Below are 13701 nucleotides of genomic sequence, written 5' to 3' on the forward strand. Positions count from 1 at the left end.
CTCTAATGACCTGTCCTCCCCCCCCCCCCCCCCCCCCGCCGGGGGCAGCAGCTACGCAGCGGAGCACGGGCCTTCTGGAAATGCCTGTTTTCCTCCAGGTTTCTCCTCTCGTTCAGCCCCCTCTCCTGGGTGGAGTTCGGCAGCCCGGAACGCACTGGGGACAGTCCCGGAATGGTTCTCCTGACATCCATGTGTCTTCTTAGACTCGTCCCTCTCCTTGGCTCGAGAACCCCTTGTGGACGTGTCCACCTGTCTGACCCTGCGCAGACCCCGTCCTGGGAGCTTCGCCCAGTCTTAGAAATTAGACAATTTCCCTAAGCCTTAACACACTTTTACTACTTACAAGCCACCTAACTTTATCTTTTTTTTTTTTTTTTTTGGCCAGTCCTAGGCCGTGAACTCAGGGCCTGAGCACTGTCCCTGGCTTCTTTTTTGCTCAAGGCTAGCACACTGCCACCTGAGCCACAGCGCCACTTCTGGCCATTTTCTGTATATGTGGTGCTGAGGAATCAAACCCAGGGCCTCATGTATACGAGGCAAGCACTCTTGCCACTAGGCCATTTCCCCAGCCCCCTAACTTTATCTTTTTAACCAAGGCAGAAACTGTATTTAAGTATTATGAATATATTTATAAAGAAATTTCTGTCTGCATCTTAAAGTCTCAAACAAATGTCTCATTATCTCCTAAATGAGTCAGACTCCTGCTAAGGTTGGATGTGAACAGTAGCAATTAGGACAGTTAATCAGTTGGATTTGTCATCTAAAGAGGAAAAAATCATTAGCAGGACACTAGGTGGCCCGTGACAGCTTAAATACTTATAAGTCACAAAATTGTCAGTTTCTCCATTTAAAGGGATAGGTTGAGACATTTTCAATTTTAAATTTTGATTGCTGTCCCTTTGCCAAAAGCCCAAATGCTTGCAATCCAGCTATGTCAATAACTTGAAATCCACAGTTATTTTTATGGTACGCGGTTTGAACTCAGGGACAAGTAGGCAGACTGTCTACTTGACAGTCTTGAGCCACACTTTCTACCCTGTATACCAGTTTTCATGGAGTGCAATTAATATACAATAAACTTAACATTTAATGTATGCAGTTTGCTAGATCTGAAATATAGGTATAGAACCTTGAAATTATCACCTCAAAGTCTCTCTCTCTCTCTTTCTTTGCATCTATCATGTATCTAGCTATCATCTATTTAGCTATCATCTATCTGTCTAATCAGTTATATCAAGAAGATTCCATATGTCCCTTTATTGTCTGATTTTAGTAAGAACACTGAACATGAAATGCATCCTGCCAACACTTTTGTAAATGTGACGTTTTAAATGCAAGCACTATTCTGAACAGTAGATATCCACAGCTACTGTTTGTTTTGCATAATTGGAATATCCTACCAGTTGTACAACATCTCTCTGGTTTTCTCCCTCTATTGGTACCTGGTTTCCAGACGTCTACCTTGTGATTCTGTAAAAGATATTTTCAAGCATCTCTTTTTAACCACATTTATGTTCTGGTTTTGTTTATGTTTCTTCTTTCAAAGTAAAAATTAAGCAGGGAAACCATTACTGCAAATGAAAAGTGGATTATAATTTGGCATTTTGTATGGATGAATTTGAATTGCAGGACCTATTCATAGACAAAAGACTCGAGATAAGAATATACTTGAGACAAAACACTTATATCAAAGATAATTGCACTGGAAATCTTAAGTAAAGTATGTTCATTAGACCTGTGTTTGAGCCTCCTCTGCAGTTTGGAGGTTGAAAAAGCACTTCAGATGAGTTTGAAGAGATTAGGTTTATATGTTTCATGTTTGGGAACCATTGAAAACACAGAAATACTCCAATATTTCAGTTAGAAAGTGTCAACTATATTCTCATATCTAGAAGTAGAAATGAGATAATCTAAAGTATAACCATTCAATTGCTTTTTTCTCAAGTACCCTAAGTCTAGCCTATACTGATAGTTATAAAGCAAGAAAATCAAACTTAGACTGCTTCTAGATGTTCTTCCTATTACTCTGTATAAAGGTATGAAAATGAGTTTCCTCCTATATTAAACTGTGTATACACTGCTACTAAGTTATTGTAAATTAAATCCAGCAGTAGAGTTGGGCAATAGAATTGGGAATTTCAGTTAAGAAGATTGCTAACTGAAGGTTGGTAGTTACACAAAATAGAGAGAGAGAGGAAAGAGAGTTGAATTTTTTCTGCATCATATATTTTGTATGTCACAGCTACTGGCAGCTTCCATTATAAGCAAAGCTACAGTAATCAGTTTTTACCTTTTAGGATGATGGCACAAGCACAGTGTTACAGTACTGGCTGGATGAACTTGGCTAAGTTCCATATAGAAAAGGTTTGGGGGATGAAGATTCATGATAAGTTGTAGTACTTTGGCTTCAAATATTGGAAATATTAGGTACATGTCAAATGGTCTCATAGGATGAGAATGCAAATGAACTATTCCTATTCCTAGTGAGATCATGGGTGTCTTAACATTAGAGAGAAATATGTTATTTGTGCATTCGTGGTGGTGCTGGAGTAAACGGACCTATGCACATGCTTGTGTGGCAGATGCCATTGCGAACGGTGCATATTACTTGGTAATGATAATAAATGACTGCATTGATCATCATGAACTTATGAGGCTATGCTACTTATTCTTTTTTTTTTTTTTTTTTTTTTTTTTGGCCAGTCCTGGGCCTTGGACTCAGGGCCTGAGCACTGTCCCTGGCTTCTTCCCGCTCAAGGCTAGCACTCTGCCACCTGAGCCACAGCGCCCCTTCTGGCTGTTTACCATATATGTGGTGCTGGGGAATCGAACGGAGAGCTTCATGTGTAGGAGGCAAGTGCTCTTGCCACTAGGCCACATTCCCAGCCCCACTACTTATTCTTTATCTACCTGTTTATATATCTATCATCAAGTCACTCATTTATTACGTATACTGTGGATAGAATCCAGGGCCTTGTGCCTTCTAAGCAGGCACTGAACTCCTCAGCTATAAACCAGTCTTTTAATCACGAATGTGTGGTATACTACTGCTTTGGAGAGAAAAAAAAAGCTCTCTGTAACATGGAACACCTTGTTACTACGGCAGCTGCCTCCTAGATTTCAGATTTATGGAATCTTATAATTGCATGATAATTTCGTGTATTTTAATTTAGATCTATTGAAACTATCCCAATGTATTTTCTAGATTTCTGCAAAGAAATATTTGCATGTCTACAATCGAATTAATTAATTGAATTAAACTTACAGTATTTTCAAAATTTTCAGCTTGAAAAAGAATTTCTAATTTTTACTGAGTTATTTGTTGCTGATACCTGTATTATAGCTAGATGTACTCATTTCAACATATTTGTAGATCTTTTCTGGGTAACAAAGGACAGGATTAGGTCTCTTTGATGTTCTGGGGACTCGGGATCTGTAGGTCCACTTGTTCTAGAGGCCTCCAGGACCCGTTCAAGAAAGCAGCCAGGTGGGCTGGGGATATGGCCTAGTGGCAAGAGTGCCTGCCTCGGATACACGAGGCCCTAGGTTCGATTCCCCAGCACCACATATACAGAAAACCGCCAGAAGCGGTGCTGTGGCTCAAGCGGCAGAGTGCTAGCCTTGAGCGGGAAGAAGCCAGGGACAGTGCTCAGGCCCTGAGTCCAAGGCCCAGGACTGGCAAAAAAAAAAAAAAAAAAAAAAAAAAAGAAAGCAGCCAGGGACTCCCTGGGAAGCTATACAGTCTCAATCACCTTAGATAATGTAGTGAGCTTCAAGGCCGCTGCGCAGATCCCTACTAAGAGTCTAGTGCTAATTGTCAAGCACCTCCCTACCTTGACCGATGGTGTCGTCCCAGATTGGGTGGGTAATGGAAAAGACTGCTTCCATACTGACTGGCTCATCATTTGGGGAGCCATCTGGTCCAAGGAACACCTTCCCTGCACCGTGCCAGTTGGGCTCTCTTTCTTACAAGGTTAAAAGTACATGCACAAGTTGCTGACCATCATCCCTGGTGGGCTGGTGTATGAAGTATACAGTTGCAATCATGAGATGAGCCACTGGGGTTTTGCACAGAAGGATGGATTGTGCTGTTGCCAATTCTATCGGTCACCGTGGGGGTTCAGCTTTGGCCTTGAGGGGGAAGGGCAATGGAGAGCGCTCCCGAGACACCGCCCCTCCTCCAGCCCTGGGGGAATGCGGAAGCAGGCCACCATTCTCTGGGTCCGGAACCAGAAGAACTGGCTTCGCGACCAGCCCCCCAGCTTTCTCGCCAGCTCATGTGCTCCCCGTTCTCGCAGGCTTTTTGCCCCTGGGGTGGTGCTATCCAAGTGACGTTAGCTCATGAGGGGGTCTTATGACAAGCTCGCCAGCCTATCATCAGCTCTCGGTCGATCACCCCTTTTCTCGTCACCCCCTACTATATCCACTGCTAGCCCCTCACTTATTAAATCAGATTTGCTCTGGAAGCATCTCCGAGATCAGCGCACGCCTTGCTTTCTTCACGGGTAAGGAGGGAGGTAAAGCGATCTCGTACGGCCGTGTGCACCTGAGGTCTTTCCTGAGCCCCCCACTCCCCTCTGGCCTTACCTGAGGGTCGGGTGACCAGGGGAGAGGGTGAGAAAGGGAGCGGTTAGATTAGAACCTGACACCCCCGTGCCAAAGACAGGCGACCCGAGCCCGGCAGGTCACTTGTTGTAAAGGGCACATATACTAGAAACAGGAAACGCCCATGCTCTCCCCCACGGGTTGGGACCTGTCTCAAGAGTTGAACGGTGGCTATGCCATCTTGTAAGCCATCAGGTGGTACAACGGACCACTTCTGGTGTAGGGTGGGGGACGAAACATCGGAGGCGCTGATGGCACAGAACGAGGCTGAGAAGGCACCAGTAGGACTTCTGGGGGACCCTGCAACACCAGGGGAGAAGAGTTTTCACTTACAAGTACTTTAGTAGCCACAGACACTGTACCCTCAGGTCCCACATGCCATATTCCTTCCCTGTGGATGATCTCATTCAGGCCTCCAAATGCAATGCCCTGAAGGCAAGAAACTCCATGGAGGCTTGGCTAAATGTGGCAAAGGTGTTTTCCTTACAAACCCAAACAGAGGACCAGAATGTGCATCCTGAGGGCCAGAAAGAGCCAGGAGGCACAAGCAAAAGTGCAAAGGGTTTTATTTACAGAGGATTTGGATTGACCTTCTCAATCCCATAACCAGAGGAGTCTATTCCTGTGGTCAGTACGCAACCATACACGTTCTAGGTTGATGAGTCCAGGCCTTCACCTGCCAGGCGCAACAGCAGCTCCCGCAGCGCCTCCTCCTCCTCCTCCTTCTCCTTCTCCTCGCAGAGCTGGTGGACATGTTCCTCTTTCTCCCGATGCAGCTGAGCCAGGGTTTCCATTTGGTCTTCCCAGGCAGCGATGGCCTCTTGCATGGCTGTGATGTGCTGTGTCAGCCGGCTGCATGGACCCTGCAGGTCTCCCGCTTGATTCTGGGAATCCGCCCTGTCAGGCAGGTCGGGGATGACGCAGATTTGCAGCTTCCTCTTGGGCACCTGTGTGTCCTGCCTCCTCTTCGCACACAGGCCATGGCTCCGCCTGGTGGGAAAGAGTGCCCGGGGCTCCGGCTTGGTCTGGCACTGGGCTACCAGGTTGGCCAGGCCCCTGCAGCGGGCCTGCTGCTCCTGCGGCTGCTGGCTGAGTTTTGTCTTTGTAGGTTCCGCAGCTGAGAGGGCTTGGCGGTGCAGCTCCCTCAGGACCTGAGGGTTCTCTCCATCCTCGGGGACACTCATGTGGAGTGGGCTTGCCTCCTCCCCGTTTTCTTTCCCGGTGCTCACTCCTTCCCCTTCTCCAGGGAAACCCGGGGAGCCATGCTGGGCCTGCGCTTGCTCCTTCCTTTGCCCGGTTGCTTCTGGGCGCTTCCGAGTGCCCTGCGACTCTTCCCTTTCCATCTGGGCCAGCAACTTGCTGTCTACTGGCTCCTGGCTCAGCTGCTCCAGACCCAGCTGGGTCTGCCTCAGCACCTGCTGCTGCAGGGCCTCCTTCTCTGAGCTCAGCTGCTGATTGGCGGCTGTGTGCCGATCGCAGGTGGCTCTGAGATCCTGCAGCTGCGCCAGCTGAGCTTTGAGCTCTTCGTCGTGCCCAGGTGTGCAAGTCGGGGGCTCATCCATCTTGGGCCGCTCCTCGCCCTTCTTCTCCAGTCTGCACAGCTGCTCCTGCTGCTCCAGGTTCTGGAGACGGGGGCTCTGGCTTGCCTGCTCCTGGCCGTGCAGTGGTTGCTCCAGGTTCTTCAACTCCTCCTGCATCTGGGATGCTTGGGCCTGCAGCTGGTGCGCAGCCTGGCGTGGTCCCGCAGGGGCCTGCAGCGCTGCCAGTTGCTCTGTCAGTTCCTCCTGGTTGGCCTGCAGTTCCAGCACCTGCCACTCCCACTCCTCTCTCTCCTCTCTCAGTTGGTTCAGCGCCTGTTCTCGCTCCTCTCTCAGTTGGTTCAGCTCCTCGGCTTGCTGCTGGGCCATCTCCTCCCACACGGCCCTCTCCCTCCTCAGGTCCTGCGCAATCTGGTCTCTTTCCGCCTGCAGTGTCTTCACGAGGCCTCGCAGGTTGGCTCCCTGCCTTCTCAGCACCGCCCGCTCCTCCAGGGCTCGTTGGAGCTTGTGAATTCGGGTCTGCATGTGGAGCTTCTGGGCCCAGAGCACTTCCCGCTGCTTCTGCAGATCGGTGGTCATGGCTTGCGCATCCTCACAGCTCCTGCTCTTTTCCTGCAGCTGAAGCGTGACGTGACGGAGGTCTTGGGTGAGCTGTAGGTTTTGCTTCTCGGCGTCAAGCTGCTGGGTGGTGACTGCGGACAGCGCGAGCTGGAGCTCTCCAATGTGCTGCTGTGCAGCGTGCAGGCGGCTGCTGAGACCTTCACGCTCCGTGTGGCTTTCCTCGGCCACCTGCTGCATTCGGGCCAGGGCAGATTGCAAGGTGCATTTTTCGGAACGCAACCTCTGGATCCACCGCTTGTGGACTTCCACAAGCTGCGTTTGCAGCGCATCTTGCGCATGGGCCCTCTTCCCGTTCTCTTTGGCTTGTTCTTGCTGCAGGTGTTCCTTTTCCTGCTGCAGGTGTTGGATCTCAGTGCAGAGCTGCTGGTTTTTTAATTTGCTGGAGACCAGGGCCAGCACCAGGTGTTGGTAGCGCCTCTGCAGATCCCCGGTGTTTTCGGGACTTGGGACGCTCCTGACGCTGGCTGCTCCGACTGCGTGCAAAGGCACCGGAGGCTCAGGGTCAGCACGGTCTTGGGCTGTATCCTCCGTTGAAGGACCATCCCCAGGGGTGTTTGCCTTGGGCTCACCTCCCTTGGGAGTTTTCTTCCTTTTCTTGAATTTGGCAAGGCCCTTAAGGGCAGGACAATTCTGCTGCTGCTGCTGTTCTTGCGGGAGTTTCTCTCCTGCAGCGGTTTCACTGTGTCTGGTTGGTTCAGACCTCCCAGCCCTGGGTCGGCAAAGAAGGATGCGCCACATTGCCAGGTGTTCTGAGGACACCTCTCCAATCCCTATCAACGTCTTTTTTCTACTATACCTCCTCACTCGCTTCGATTCTCACAGTCACCACTCAGCCACCGCTACCTCCTCCTTCAACTGCCAGTAGTGGTGTAGGCCAACAGATGGGATTCCACTGCTACTAGGCAGCAGAGCATGTGGGCGTGGCCCCAAGACCGGCATCCCATTGGCCAGAGAGAGATGTGGAATCCCCAGGGTCTGGCCAGAATCTGGTGATGCAGGCAGAATGGGTGGGGTCATGAGGACAGCTGCTCCTGCAGCCCAATCCCCATCTAACACTGCCCACTTTGGTTTGGGGCAAGAGTGCAACTTGCTGCAGCTGGATAGATGCTCCGTTTCACATCTTCCTTCCTGGCTTCCCTCACTCAACCACTCTCCCCACCAGAGTTTTCCCCAGGCTTCCAGTTGTCCTCGAGGGTGGGGCAGCAAGAAACACAGCTCGCTGACCATATTTGTTGACTTGCTGTTCTCACTCCATGCAGAAGTAGCTCTAGTTTTCTAACTACATTTGCTGACACTTGTATTCTGCTCTGGAGTCGCTGAGTGTCCTACAGTCTTGGTAGATGCTTCTCTTTCAGTCCCAGAGGGACAGGAGGGCTCAAGAGACCTCACAGGTGCAGGGATCCTCTCCATGAGTCTTGGCTATGTTGCACCCCTAGGCCATGCCTAGTGTAGCACGTGTTTACACACTGGGGTCTGGTGCTCTCAGAGGAATCAGAAAGACAATCGTGGGAGAAAGGAGAAGTTCAGAGAAGTCTGTGCTGCATCGAACCAGGAGGAGGTGAAATCTACTCCAACACACAAAGAATCACTTGCACATAACTGAAAACAATCTGCTAACCAAGGACTCCACTACCTAGCCACATCCAAATGATGTTGCGTGTTGAATCCACCGTAAGGATTTGAGAGCATGACAATCCATGGAGGCACGGCTAAAGGTGGCAAAGGGGTTTTATTTACAACCCCAAACCCAGAAGCAGAACGGACTCCACGTCCAAATATTGACCTGCTACTCCCTTCTTCTGGCCTAAATACCCAGAAGCCAGAAGCCAGAAGCCAGAGCAACCTGGATCTCCAACCTCCACCCATCTCAAACTCCAAAGCTCCATACCTCCAAACGAGCTCGCTAGTAGTCCTCCTTCCCGCAGGCCTGGCTTGCTCATGCCTCTGCCCTCTCCCAAGTCCTCCTTGAGGCCTCCAGGCCTCTCTCCGCAGGCCTCTGGCCTTGTCTGCCCACAGGCCCCTTGGCAGAGTCAGGCAGCGATCTGATCTGCCCAGGTGCTCTGCCCCAATCCTCCCACAGACACCTCTTGCTACTTCCTTCTCTCCCTTTCCACCCCCCCCCACACACCACCTCTCTCCCTCTCCTCACATACACAGTGCCGATCACGTCCACAAGCACGTGATAACCCACACAACACACACACACACACACACACACACACACCACTCCCAACATGTGCCCAATATAAACCCCGCAGTCCCTCTTAAATGGCTCTGATGCCACACTCCCTTGAGCGGGTGATCACATTCCCCACTTGTTTTCATGTCCAAACAAAAGCATTGATCTTCTTTTCTGGCCAAATCTGAAACTACCCAAACCCCAACCCAATTCCAATCACACAGGACATGTGTGGTAAATCCGGCACAGAACACCAGGCTGCCTCTACCAAGGGGTCAGCAGAAAATCTCTCCCTTCAGAAACACGATTCAAACAAACAAAACCACATGCGGGCTAACCCTACCTAAGAATCATGACCCTGTTCAACACATGAATTATACCATGGTAAGTCTTAGTTTTGGGGTATTTTCTGAATCTCTCTACACAGTCCATCTTGCAGCCACCTCATCTCTCGGTACTTTCCTACTGCCAGTTTCACTCGAGAGGGATGGACCCATTGCTATTTTCCTGTCACTTCAATGACTGATGATCTAGTTTTCACTGCTGAGTTTGGTCCTTACCACTTGGTTTCCAATTCAGGTGCAGGATGCCTTTTTACCCAAACCAACTGTCCAGGCAAGAAAGAGCAGGTAGAGTTTATCCCAAGGGGCCAGTGAGCTTGTAACAGCCAAGGACAGGCATGTGAAGAACACATTGCAAAACCTGCATTGACTGTGGTTAAATATTTCTATTACTGTAGCTTCCAACAAGAAGGAGAGATTGGAGTCCACCATTTAGTGTTTCAAAGGGAGTGAATCCTTTAACATGAGGGTGGCATCTTGCTTGCAGAGGAGCAAAAGGGAGGAAGTTTACCCAGTCCTGGCCAGTCTTTGTAATTAATCTGTCTTCTTGAAGATCCTAGTCATTCTTTCCAGCTGACCAGAACCCCCTCCCCCCCCCTTTTCTGTAGCTACAATGTAACTTCCAATTGATTCCTAGGGCCTTGGCTAATCCTTGAGTAGCTTGGGTCCTGAAGGCCTGGCCATTGTGACCCCACTGCTATGGGCAAGTCAAATGCAGGAGGCATTACATGAAGTAATTATTTCAATGTTACTTGAGTGGTTTCCGGGTTTGGTTCGGAATTTCTCAGTCCAGCTTGAGAAAGTGTCCACTAGTACTAACAGATACTGATACCCATACTTTCCAGACTTTATCTCCCTGATGTTCTCTTCCCCAAATTCACCAGGGGAGGTTTGTCTTTGATCTGCGCTCTCCTCCTGTTCTCTTTTTCCAGTATTTACCTATAAGGTTTGCAAGACTGTTTTAAGCAGTGGCCCGGAGCAATTTAGAGTTCGGCATAGAAGGCATGAGCCGATGACCCTGTTTCTCAAGTGCAGTCTCCACACACGCTCCCTGGCTGACACTGATTTTCTTTTCTTTTTTTTTTCTCACATTTTTATTATCAAACTGATGTACAGAGAGGTTACAGTTTCATATGTTAGGCGTTGGATACATTTCTTGTACTGTTTGTTACCTCGTCCCTCATAACCCCCTCCCTCCTCCCCATTTCCTTTCCCCCCCTGAGGTGTTCAGTTCATTTTCCCCAAGCAGTTTTACAAGTATTGATTTTGTAGTTGTTGTCTTTTTTTACCCTGTGTCTCTCAATTTTGGTATTCCCTTTCAATTTCCTACTTCCAATACCAGTATACAACACGGCTTCCAATACACTCAGAAAAGATTACAGAGATAGTGTAGGTACAACCACCGGAAGGTGATACAAGTACCTCATCAATAATAGAAGCTACGGATACAGATGGGACGTTGAAAGTAGTTACAACTGTGATATAACAATCGTTTCCATAACATGCAGTTCATTTCACTTAGCATCATTTTAGGTGTTCATAAGGGTATAGCTATTGGGCTCTTGTGATGCTCTGCTATGACTTGCCTAAACCTGTACTAATTATTCCCAATAAGGGAGACCACAGAGTCCATGTTTCTTTGGGTCTGGCTCACTTCACTTAGTATAATTTATTTCCAAGTCCTTCCATTTCCTTATCAAAGGGGCAATGTCATTCTTTCTGATAGAGGCATAAAATTCCATTGTGTTTATGTACCACATTTTCCTGATCCATCCGTCTACTGAGGGGCATCTGGGTTGGTTCCGGATTCTAGCTGTGACAAATTGTGCTGCGATGAACATTGTTGTGCTGGTGGCATTACTGTGATTTTGTTTGTGGTCTTTTGGATAGATACCCAAAAGTGGGGCTGCTGGGTCATAGGGGAGTTCTATGTTTAGCCTTCTGAGGAATCTCCATACTGCTTGCCAGAGTGGCTGAACCAGTTTACATTCCCACCAACAATGAAGTAGGGTTCCCTTTTGGCCACATCCCCTCCAACATTTGTTTTTGTTAGTTTTCTGGATATATGACAATCTTACTGGGGTGAGATGGAATCTCGATGTTGTTTGGATTTGCATTTCTTTTATGGCCAGTGATGTAGAGCACTTTTTCATACGTCTCTTGGCCATTCTCATTTCCTCCTCAGAGAAGTCTCTTCGTAAGTCTTTAGCCCACTTGATGAGGGGCTAATGGTTCTTTGCGGTTTTGTTTTGGAAGAAGGTAATTTTTTAGTTCTGCATATATTTTAGAGATGAGGCCTTCTGACACTGGTTTTCATGCCTCTTCCTTTCATCTTCATGACCAGGAGCTCTAGAGGCCACACTGGATTTAGGGTGGCCTCCTGAGTTGCTTGATTAGCTTGGTTGCTTGCCTGAACTTCAGGAGACTCTAATTTCTTGAATGCCTGGGGCTTGGAGCCTTCTTCCACTCTTTCTCCCAAGCTTGCTTTCCTGCTTCCCACCTCCTTCTCAAAAGCCTCCTTAACCGGACAGCATCCTACCAGGGGCACAGTAGACTTCCTTTGTCTGTCCAACTGCTGATGGCAGTGCTGTGGCCACATCCATCTCTTTGCCCTTCTCCTGGTTCTTGAGCTGCTGCTGCAGGCTCTGCTCATGGGGCTGTTTCTCCAGCTCAGCTCTTGGTGCTGTTTCCTGACCAGGGTCCCTGCTGCCGCCTAATGCGCTCATGCACCCGAGCTTCGTGCCGCCTTGACAGCCCTTCCTGTTGCCTCTGGAACAGGGCGATGATGATCTGCCCCTGGATCTGCTGTTTCAGTATTCCACTTCGTGTGGCAAGAAACTCGGCAGTCTATTTGGCCTTTTGCTCCAGTCGCTTTTCTTTCCCAGTTTTCCACTTCATTGCTGTTTGGGACAGATCCTTCAATGGTGTATTTTGCTCTTCTGGTTTTCTGTCTCAGGATCTTTCTGTTTCCCTGGCATTCCTCATCAGAGCACGTGTGTCCTTTACCTCTTTCTGAAGCGTGACAATTCCCTTCTTGAGCCTGAGTTTTGTCCAGCTCCCTTTGTCAGCCCCTTCTCTCTGACAGGGCTCTTTGGTGTCTGCTCTGCGAGCTTTTCTTTCAGTTCAATGAAGTTGGATATTAGAGGCCCTAGTCCTTCTCAAGTTGCTTAGGCGATATGAACACAGTTTCACGGGGGCTAATGTGCTTACTTACCCTTTCGTTTTCGATCTTTCTCCTCCTTCGACATTCCCTTTTCCAATGTCCTTCTCCAGTTTTCTGGCAATAAGCACATTGGGCTCATCCTTAGGTTCCCTACTGCCCTTTGGAAATGGCATATTTTGAGGGTCTCTTGAGCCCTGTCCTATGGCTTCTGCTAAAACTTGAACCAACTTTCAAACTGCTTTTCCTCTAGGGTGTTTTTGCTAGCAAACTCCCACTAGGCAACTGAACCAACCCAGACAACACCTTTCCCTCAAAGCCTTCTTTCTACCCTTTGCAGCTTCTTTCGAATATCTTGGCCTGGCTGGGTAACAAAGGACAGGATTAGGTCTCTTTGATGCTCTGGGGACTCGGGATCTGTAGGTCCACTTGTTCTAGAGGCCTCCAGGACCCGTTCAAGAAAGCAGCCAGGGACTCCCTGGGAAGCTATACAGTCTCAATCACCTTAGATAATGTAGTGAGCTTCAAGGCCGCTGCGCAGATCCCTACTAAGAGTCTAGTGCTAATTGTCAAGCACCTCCCTACCTTGACCGATGGTGTCGTCCCAGATTGGGTGGGTAATGGAAAAGACTGCTTCCATACTGACTGGCTCATCATTTGGGGAGCCATCTGGTCCAAGGAACACCTTCCCTGCACCGTGCCAGTTGTGCTCTCTTTCTTACAAGGTTAAAAGTACATGCACAAGTTGCTGACCATCATCCCTGGTGGGCTGGTGTATGAAGTATACAGTTGCAATCATGAGATGAGCCACTGGGGTTTTGCACAGAAGGATGGATTGTGCTGTTGCCAATTCTATCGGTCACCGTGGGGGTTCAGCTTTGGCCTTGAGGGGGAAGGGCAATGGAGAGCGCTCCCGAGACACCGCCCCTCCTCCAGCCCTGGGGGAATGCGGAAGCAGGCCACAATTCTCTGGGTCCGGAACCAGAAGAACTGGCTTCGCGACCAGCCCCCCAACTTTCTCGCCAGCTCATGTGCTCCCCGTTCTCGCAGGCTTTTTGCCCCTGGGGTGGTGCTATCCAAGTGACGTTAGCTCATGAGGGGGTCTTATGACAAGCTCGCCAGCCTATCATCAGCTCTCGGTCGATCACCCCTTTTCTCGTCACCCCCTACTATATCCACTGCTAGCCCCTCACTTATTAAATCAGATTTGCTCTGGAAGCATCTCCGAGATCCGCGCATGCCTTGCTTTCTTCACGG

At 49.0% G+C, this 13701-nt stretch overlaps 1 protein-coding gene across 1 annotated transcript; it reads right to left on the reverse strand.

Moving 5' to 3' along the window:
* Positions 1 to 5255: 5255 nt before the first annotated feature.
* LOC125339402 (golgin subfamily A member 2-like) lies at positions 5256 to 12010 on the reverse strand. Its single transcript, XM_048330537.1, has 3 exons — positions 11824 to 12010; positions 7591 to 7750; positions 5256 to 7473 (listed from the first exon to the last, which is right to left on the reverse strand). The coding sequence occupies exons 1-3, from the start codon at positions 12008 to 12010 to the stop codon at positions 5256 to 5258; spliced, it is 2565 nt and encodes an 854-aa protein (XP_048186494.1).
* Positions 12011 to 13701: the final 1691 nt, after the last annotated feature.

This window comes from Perognathus longimembris, chromosome 21, assembly GCF_023159225.1.
Source record: "Perognathus longimembris pacificus isolate PPM17 chromosome 21, ASM2315922v1, whole genome shotgun sequence".
Classification (NCBI taxonomy): domain Eukaryota; kingdom Metazoa; phylum Chordata; class Mammalia; order Rodentia; family Heteromyidae; genus Perognathus; species Perognathus longimembris.

Coding starts and splice junctions, on each gene's coding strand:
- LOC125339402 (XM_048330537.1), bottom strand. CDS start 12,010: ATGAGCGCATTAGGCGGCAGCAGGGACCCTGGTCAGGAAACAGCACCA. Junction 7,751..11,823: donor GGAAGTCTACTGTGCCCCTG/GTAGGATGCTGT, acceptor CTGCATCACCAG/ATTCTGGCCAGACCCTGGGG. Junction 7,474..7,590: donor GAGGTAGCGGTGGCTGAGTG/GTGACTGTGAGA, acceptor TTGCCGACCCAG/GGCTGGGAGGTCTGAACCAA.